This window comes from Arachis hypogaea, chromosome 11 (genome assembly GCF_003086295.3).
Source record: "Arachis hypogaea cultivar Tifrunner chromosome 11, arahy.Tifrunner.gnm2.J5K5, whole genome shotgun sequence".
Classification (NCBI taxonomy): domain Eukaryota; kingdom Viridiplantae; phylum Streptophyta; class Magnoliopsida; order Fabales; family Fabaceae; genus Arachis; species Arachis hypogaea.
In genome coordinates, this window is record NC_092046.1 from 70553095 (window position 1) to 70563211 (window position 10117).

The window sequence follows — 10117 nt, forward strand, 5'->3', positions numbered from 1 at the left end:
TTATGGCCTTCCACTACAACACATGATATCTACTTTAATAAAAGTGAAAAGTACTCATTTGATTATCACAACATAAATAATAATAAGTAATAATCATGAAAAAAAAAAAAAAGCAAAAACAAGTTGCTAAGGGGCGAAAAGGTGTGAATTTAAAAGATATTGTTATTTTTGTAATTTTGTTTTAAAATATAAATATCGTTTTTCAAAAAAAATAAGTAAGAGAGGATATTCTATAATTTTTTTTTTAATTTAGAAATACAAAATTATAGAGTGCGATTTCAGTTTATTTTTTTATTTTGAAATGCGAAACTTAAGTGCATGATTTCAATTTTTTTTTTTTACTTTTTATTTTGTAAAATGTAGGATGTGATTTTAATTTTTTGAAAAAGGATCGTAGTGTGCGATTTCAGTTTTCTATTTTTTTTTTATGATAAGATATTGCAAGGTATGATTCGTTGTTACATGGTATCGTGGAAAATCACACCAACACTTTGTTTGGATGGACGATGGAAAATGAGAGGAAAAAAATAGAAGGAAAGAAAATAAAAGGAAAAGTTAATTTTTTTTATGTTGTTTGGATGAAGAGAAAATAGATGGAAAGAAAATGGGAGAAAATTTTTCTTTTGTTTGGATGAAAGGAAAAGTAAGAAGAGAGAAAATCATAAACAAGTGAAATTACATAAATACCCTTCCTTATATTATATATAAATTATAATATACCAATGTATTTAAATTATTTCTAAAATAAAAAAAAAGTGATCCCAATTACATTTAAGAATTTTAAAGTGTTATCTTTATTAATAATAATATTTTTTTGAATTTATCCTTTTCTGTTGTCGTTGAATGTCGTAAATAAAAATTAGTATCATTCTTTTTAAATACATATAAATAAATAATTTCCTAAAAGAATAATAAAAACTACTCATACTCTACATCATTAATCTCCTTAATCATATTTAAGAAAAAGTTCTACTAAATTATATTTACAAAATAAAATATTATCAAAAGTGACTAGCATTTCTTTCTTACTACGTGTGACAAAAAATCATATACAATTTCTATAAACATATAACAAAACACCAAAAACGTAACAACGACCAGGACTCTAATATAGTACCATTTTATCACCACACAACACTTTCCAAAAAGGTCATTCTTCATGGTCGGAGTAATCAGCATAGGTCTACGTCCAAAAAATCAATTGTACATAGCTTGAGTCATCTATACCCATCTACTTCAAAAAAATAAAGTTTTTCCGAGTTAAAGATATTAACACATGATGAATTTCTAATTGTCCTCTGTACTCATTGGTCCCAAACATTTTCAAGTTTTAGGATTCCTGCACGAGCATATACAACAAAGACAAATTAACACAAAGATCAGAGTTGATTATGATAATCTATTTTATTGATATCTTTCTATTCAAACAACCAATCAATCTCAAAGTATCAGCAAAAAGTGATTTTCAACCATGTGTTAATATAAATAAAACAGAAAATGATCTCTTGTTCAAATATATGAAGATATAGTCATACTTTACGACAATAAGAAACACATAATCAATTGTTAAACGCAATAACCTCAAGTTAACCAGAGATTAAGTGCATATAAAAATTTTACCTGTAATGATGAATATTTTCTGGAAGTACCATATCTCCTAAGCGAACACCAGCAGCAGTCATGAAATGAAAAAGTGCATCCAGTCGCATTTCAGGTGGGATCCCAAAAACTTGGCGCTTTTTTTGCTCATTTTCACATAAAAACTGATAACATTGCATCCGAAATGAACCTACTAGACCCAATTCAGTCAACATATCCCATACATCTGATTCACTGTAAATGCGAGGCCTACTTTGTTGCATAATAGCTAATCCTTTTTCAGCAATCGCAACTTGTCTTTCAATTAATGAGACTTATTTTTCGGCGATCGAAACTTGCCTCTCAGCCACAGAAGCTTGTCTCTCAGCTGATTCAACCTGCCTCTGAGCCACGTCATGTAGCTTGCTAGACAGATAACTACCCTCTTTTACAGCATTGGCCATGGTAGTAATTCCCAAAGCAACTTTCTCATACTGTGCCTCCAAAAAATCATTCATAGGAGACTTACGCTTTGTACCTCTCGAAGTTGAATTCCCTTCTAATTGATTTGGCTGACCATGAGGAGCACTTGGTGAATCTAAATTAGCAGAAAATGTTGGGATATCATGTCCCGTATTCACATCTATGTCAGAAAATCCAACATTTTCAAAAGAGTCATTCAAGTCAATGGGATCTCTATCAAGTTGTTGAATCCTTTCTCGTGAAGTAGTAGCCCCTTTACCAGTAGCTCTATCAGCTCCAAACAACTCCTTCAAAATATCATAATGCTTAATTTGCATTTTTCTCCATTTTTCTGCTTGAGGTTTCTCCTACATAAAAAATTGTTAAAATTATTTTGTGACTCACTTCATCACTGATATAAGTAATAAAAAAGTATGATACCTTAATAAAGTCTTGCCACACTTCTTCTTCAGCTTCAAACTTTCTAGTTACAGGATTCCATGCAAATCCACTTAAGTGATGAAATAAGTCATACGCTTCAGCAAAATGATCTTTCAGTGTCTTCATTCTATTCTTGATGTGGTTCTTCGTTATGTGCGGGCCTATAGCTATACTCAAAGTCTTCACAACATTCGCATATGCTTTAGTTGTCCACGAGCCATCGTGTCTATTACCTTTCAATGCTTCTTCTGCTAACGCATTTAGCAGAGCTTCATCCATCTCATCAGACCATCTTAAGTTGTCTTTAGAAGGTTGAGTTGCTTCTGTTTTATTTCCTTTATTTGGCATTATTTAACCTGTAACATTTTCTTAAAAAATCTAATTAAACAACTTTGACAATAAACTACACATATATATACATATTCAAATATATCAAATGTATAATCACTCATAATGTTTGATACACATTCCACATTTCAACCACAATGTTATCTCGTAATAATGCTGCATGCCTATATTCCTCATCACATTGTTGAATTGGTTGTGATCTATCTATATTGCGTTCTTGTAGCAATTCTCTGTCAACCTCATCAATTATAGATTGATCAACATCAATACCCATCAAAAAGTTATGCAGTATACAACATGCCAAAAAAATATCTCTCATAGTTTCAAATGAATAATATGGTTCAGTGTCGACAGCTATAATTGGGAATCTTTTCTTTAAAACTCCAAAACATCTTTCGATGACATTTCTTAATGAAGAATGCCGGTGGTTGAATAGTTCTTTAGGATTTTGTGGCTCACGTAGTGAATACTCTTTCAGGTGATACCGAACACCTCTATATGGTGTAAGTATCCCAGGCTTCAGCATGAATCCAGCATCGCCTAGATAAAATTTTTCTACAACAGTTGCATACAAAAATTAAAGTATAACACACTATGACTATAAATTTAACTTTATGTACCTGATTTCGTAAATTATATTAGCACAGACCTTCGGGAATTCGAAGTAGATATTCCCTATTTAAAGCATCTTTCAATATTCTTGAGTCAGAGGCAGTTCCTTCCCAATCAGACAACACATAAGTGAATTTCATATCAAAACCACAGGCTGCTAAAACATTTTGTGTTGGGTGATCTTTTCGTCCGCGAAGACAAGGGGCGTCCACCCTTGGTACCTTCACACGACTATGAGTTCCATCTATGGCTCCAATGCAATCCTTTTTTGGGAAAGTATATTGACTTATTAACATAACAGTATTATAATTATTTCATTGATAATTATATAAATGTGACTAAGTAAATCAAAAGAGTTAGTACCTTAAAAAAATGGATAGAATCGACTATTATTAAGTATTTCATAAGGAACTTCCTCACCAGATGGTTGCCTGAAGAAGTCTCCCTCTAACGATAGAATAGCATGTAGGACATTGTGAAAGTGACGACTAATTGTCTCTCCTGACCGGTGGAAGAAGAAAGACATGGTTCTAGTTTTCACATTATGCCCTATAATATGTAGAAATTTAGCGACTTGCTCTTCAACCGTAGAACGAGTTGAATCCTTTACTCTACCAGTTCCTCTTAATTTCTGACACAACTGCCTAAATGCTTCAGGGCCCATACGTATGACATCTCGGCACTTTTCAGACTCCAGTAATTGTGTCATTAATTGAGTACGCCTAAGTTCTCTTTCCAAGTTGTCGTCATTAATTTGCCTAGGCCTATGTTGTGATATTAATTCCAAAAGATACAACTGATGCACTGCAACACAAGAAAGAGATGTGACACAGATATGTTGTCTATTTTCTAACTCTTCCCTGACACGAGTTGGTATTTGTATTGGTTCAGGATGATATAGGTCAGTAGAAGTGATTTGACCTACTTGAAATTCTGAATCATATATGACGTTTGTTCTATCTTCGAGATTCGCATCTTCGATATTTTCATTATCCATCTATGAAAATATAAGGTTTAGGGTGGACATATCAATAAAGAAAGTAACTAGAGAGTCACATATGTTGTTATATTTTAACAATTCATTTATCGAAATATAAAAAATAATTGAAAATAAAATTTTATATAACACTATGGTGTCATGTTATAAACACGAAAATACCTTGATATGAAGCACTTATTTCCAGCTCCTCAATGTCAAACTTGATTCCAAAACTGGCTGCCATAAACAATAAAAACAAGCTGTAAATGACATGATATATTAATAAATACCTTGGTTTAACACCAAAATCCAATGAGAAAAACATAAAAAAATAAGTTGCGAGTAAAAATTGTAAGAGACTAAAGAAGGAAATTATTCCACGGTAATAATTGATAATATGTTCCTATTCTTTATGTCTGTATATTCATTTTGATACTAAAAAAAAAAAGAAACTAAAAAGAAAAGGAATAAGTTGTCCCATTAATGATTGTAATAATTAGGTACATGCATCACAACACCTAAAAATAAAATCTAAACAGGTGGATCTACTTAATAAGTGATGGACTTTTGAGTAAACTATATCCATAACATTGATTCAGTTCACCTTACCGTTGGTTGTAATTTAAGCATATAATAAACAAATCAAATTAATTAAAAAAAAGAGAAAAAATTAACAAAAAAATTAAGAAATCAAATATGTAAAAATATTGTGATAACTAATAAGCATATGTACATATTCTATACACTCTGTAATTGCTTTCTCTATATTAAAAATAGTATACGTTCTTATGTCCTAGAGTTTTTTGAATTATTAAGATAAAGATTCTTCTTATGGCATATATAATAAATTGACAAATTATAAGCAGTTGATTTTTATGATATATCCAATTTAATATCTAATATCTAAAATAATTGTAATTGTCGTGGTTTATCCACCACCAATCTTTGACTAAATTAATTTAATTTCGATTCATGTTAATTTTCTAAAGATATGCAATGGGAGTTTTTTCAATTTTTTTTAATTCTACAAAAAGAATCATCTACAAAGCAAGTACCTAATAAACTAAGCAAATGATGCATGAACTAAAGAAAAGGTTGTGAAATCTCTCCCTTTATGAATGATATATCTGATAGCTATTGTTGATGATATTTACATGAAAAGAAAGTAAAAAAGAGAAAGAAAAGCTGGCTTGTGTCTTTCAAAAAATTGCTTCATGCTAACCTACAAAGAATTGTGTTTAAAATGCATGCTCAAATTAATTGAATGATTTAATCGGTCGAAGCTCCAAGTTTAATTAGTAGATTGATTTAGAATTACATTATATGCATTAGGAGCTTAATCTTTTTTTATACTCTCTATTTTCTAATATGTTGTTTTCACAAATCATAATGTATAATTTTTTTTTCATTTTTTAGTAAATTTTCCTAAATTCCAATGCCTGATTATCTAGTGTATAATTGATCATTGATGAAGACTTAAGAGGTAAATTTTTAGCATTTTCTACTTGTTTCTCACACACACTTTTCATGGTCTCAATAATAATAATGTAACTAAATTTTATGGTCACTTGCCTGAATTCTTTTCTTCATATTTGGACCACCCCATGAAAAAAGGGCATAATGTAATAAAGTTTGAGAAAAAATCTGATGATATGAAAACCAAGGCAAACCATTTCAAATACTAGATGAGTTAAAAATTAGTCTTTTCTAGGATCAAACGTGAACTGGGTCATATATCGTTGAATTTTTGAGTTAGAACGAATGAAGTATTTAAGAACAGACAACGAAGAATAGGTTCTTTTTCCACTACAAAAATAAACGGCATCCATGAAATGTAAAATCAGAACATTTCAGTTGAAAACCAAAAGAGGAATACAATCTATGGGTTCTTGGCATCCATGAAATGTAAAATCAGAACATTTCAGTTGAAAAACAAAAGAGGAATACAATCTATGGATTCTTTTTCCACTACAAAAATAAACGGCATCCATGAAATGTAAAATCAGAACATTTCAATTGAAAAACAAAAGAGGAATACAATCTATATGATATAATGATTTTTTCCATTTCGTTTTGAAAAAACCTACTACAACTGAACAAAGAACTCACCTTTCTGTTGAGGATGCCTGGTTGAAGATGTGCTTCACCTGTCACAACGATAACGAAACTGCTGTAGCAACGTGGACGCGGATGGGAAGCTACGCTGCCAGTGCTGAAGAAGAAGAAAGCCAACCAGTTAAGACAACGATAGCTGTTCTCTTCTTCCGAAAAGATTGAAACTAGGGATTGTAATTTCTATAATTGAAAGGGTAATTGTGTCTTTTTACTAATATTTTCTCTTCTATCTCAGTTTTCTGCCCAACTATGAGGTGAAAACTTTTAAATGGGCCCAGGCATACTTTTTTATTTTCCGTTCATTTTCCTTCCTGATCCAAACGAAGGAAAATCAAATTTTCTGTCCCTTTTCTTCTCCCCCATTTTCTTTCTTTCCAAAATCATCTCATCCAAACAAAGTGCAAGTGATTTTTCCAACTCCCTTTGAGGACATTCTTTCTCCTAATATATGTGTATTATCCCATGTGTTGTCATATAATTACATTTCACCCACCTTTCCATAGAAAAATTAATTGCCAAAAAAAAATGTCTTTATATTATCTGTTATCAGAATTTAAGCATAAAAGCAATTTAGACTTTTTCAATTTTTACGGTTGTTACTTGTTAGTTGTAGTTGATTAATTCAATTGTAAAATTAGTATATTTTTAATAGCAGAAATACTACCAAAAAAAAAAAAAAAAAACTAGTCAAGATAATTTACTTATTTATGTTTAAACAATAATACTGGCACCATTTAACTATGAGTCAAATTGGTCGCAAAATTATTTTGTGGCAAAATTATGTAATATTTTAATTATAAGAGTAATACATTTTTTAGCCTCTAACATTTTACCTATAAGACATATTGCACTCTAACAATATTTAAACCACAATTCAACTTCTATCCATTAATAAAATTGGACAAATCGACTCTTATGTCCGGTTGGCAACAGGTTACCCGTCTGACGTGTTAGGTGTGTGTCAGGTGTCAACTCCAAATAGTTACAGAGACTAAAAACTCCTTTTTTGCAAACAATAAAAATAAAAAATAAAAAACTATCCTCTTCTCTTTTCCTTTTTTTCCTCTTTTCTTCCTCTTCTTATTCTTCTTTCTCTTCGCCAGTCACCATCATCTCCAGCACCATCATCATCGAGCTTCATCTTGATAACCATCACCGCGGCACTTCCATCGCCGAACCAACTTCTTTTTTCTTCTTCCACTTCCTCTTTTTTTTTTCTTTTTCTTCCTCCATCGTGCCATCTCCAGAACCACCATCTTTTCCCTCTATTTTGCCATCAACAATCACCACCACCGTGGTTCCCTCTTCCTCCTTCTCTTCTTCTCCTTCTCGCCCTCACCCAACCTCCCTCAATAGCTCATCCCAAATCTTCCCGGCGTCACCAAGATCTTCGCCGCCCTCACCGTCCTTCGCGTTGTCACCGCTAACAACTCTCCCTTCCTTGATTGTTACTACGTCCAAAGTCATTTGCCAATGCCTCGTCCTTCGTAAGTGTTACAAAAAGTATGTAACACCCTACCACATAGAGCTTTATGCTTAAGTTCGTAAATTAGAGGTGGTGAGGTATTACGACCTCTAAAAGACAAAATACATACTTATGTATATATAAAGAATAATTTAACTAGGAGCTTTGAAGGAAAAGTTGAACAAAACAGAACTTGAAAGTCGCATCGCACTCGAAATATTTAAGCATATAGAAGAGATAAATAACAGTATACAGAAAGGATAATACAAATACATCTACAGAGTTTCAAAAAAATACATATAGCAAGCTCCAAACTCAACCTGCGAAGCAAAGGTCGGCCAGAGTATATATATATATATATATATATATATATATATATCATGTTTCTCCAAAATCAATCTCTAAGAGAGACAATACAAGTCTTATATATAAAAGTGGAGAGTACTGCATATATATATATACTAATTACAAAACATAAATGTCCCCCAAAAGTAGATCTTCACTTGCTAAAGAGTCTTCAGCACGCTTAGTGAGATGGCTTACGTCTTATATTTGGAAAATAACAAAACATGTATGGAATGAGAACCGTGATTTCTCAGTATGGCAAAGGTTCCCATATAGATAATACATAAGGTCCTGAGAAGCCAAAGGCATTCCAAAATCTCCAACAATTCAAACCAAATCCTAGAGTTCTCACTAAGCCAGAAATAAGGTGACTATATCTAAGGATTCTAAGCTAACTCTTTCTCAAAAGTTCTCTCCAAACATCTTAATAACCAATTGGAACAACCCTCGGCGTCTCGTCCACCAACCCGAGGGATCTTTCAGAAACAAACATAAAAAACAAACACAAAAAGGACAAGTAGGGAAAACAAAAATACAAGAAACAGATACTGCAAATAGGTCAAGTAGCAATTAATTATAGTTAAGCAAATAGGCAAGCCCAAACAACGGCATACTCAAATAAAACATACAAGTGTATATGATGCATGTCTGCCCTATGACCGATAATATCATTTATCGGCTATACAGCCGAACCTAACATGTCTGGTAACGAACCTTAGACAGTCCCTGTGTGCGCACATCCCAAGAGTCTATGCATGTATATAATCATTCATTTATCATCTCATTGGGGGAATCTGGGGAGTTAAATTGTCCAGTCACATCTTGCGACAGAGGGTCAACAGAGTATCAAGTCTCAACTTAGAGTAAGTGGAGGCAAACTACTGCATCTACTTAAAAAAACTCGTGTCTCAGATAATTTAAATGCATATGCGCCATATGGATCTATCAATCACAATTCATCAATAATATCATCACCCTTATTCATATCTCACACAATCACAATTCATCATGATAATGATCCTCCTTATCATATCTCATACAACTTTACCCACGCCTTAATAATACAATTATTCACTTCGCAAATCTTCCACAATGTCAAACTAACTCCCTCAATAGGTTCGCTCTTCTTTCGAAGCCTAAAACTAGCTATCAGATCTTAAATAGGGATTACAGAGGTTTGAAAAGCTAGAAGAATGGTTAAAAACCCAAAAATACAACTTTGGAAAAATAGTGTGGTCATGCGTACGCATGCCACCCGCATACACATGGTTTTCAAAATCTGAGGAGGTCGCGTACGCGAACAACCTCTGCGTACGCAAGATTTGAAAATATTACGGTTCCACATATGCATGCACTGTCCGGCACGCGGGAATACTGAGCAGAGCTCAATACTCGCACCGCGTGGACCCTTCCGCATACACATGCATATCAGAACTCCAAAAAGCTTATAAGTTCAGAAAATTAGTTTTTCATACCAAACTTCAAACGCGCATAACTTTTTTGTTAAAAATTATTTTCAGTCTGTTCTTCAAAAGTTATAAACCTCTCGGATCTAATTTTTATTCAAGATAAGTTTCACAAGATTTGAAGGTTTGGAGGCTAAGTTATGGCCCGCTAAAATTGGTCAAAAAATCAGTTTTTACCAAAAGTTCAAATGCTCTAGTTTTCCAAACTTCTCAATGCACTCAAAATGCCAATTCAACTTCTATCCACATGAATTCAATCTAAATTTTACATAATTTACCAAAATCACACTAGGTTCTACTAATTCA

The 10117-nt window shown here is 32.5% G+C and overlaps 1 protein-coding gene across 1 annotated transcript; it reads right to left on the bottom strand.

Annotated features, from left to right (window-relative positions):
- Nucleotides 1-2929: 2929 nt before the first annotated feature.
- Nucleotides 2930-7688, bottom strand: LOC112721461 (protein ALP1-like). Its single transcript, XM_025772523.1, has 5 exons — nucleotides 7643-7688; nucleotides 4601-4657; nucleotides 3854-4245; nucleotides 3479-3704; nucleotides 2930-3384 (listed from the first exon to the last, which is right to left on the bottom strand). Exons 1-5 carry the CDS (start codon nucleotides 7686-7688, stop codon nucleotides 2930-2932), a joined length of 1176 nt encoding a protein of 391 aa, XP_025628308.1.
- Between the last annotated feature and the right edge of the window lie 2429 nt (nucleotides 7689-10117).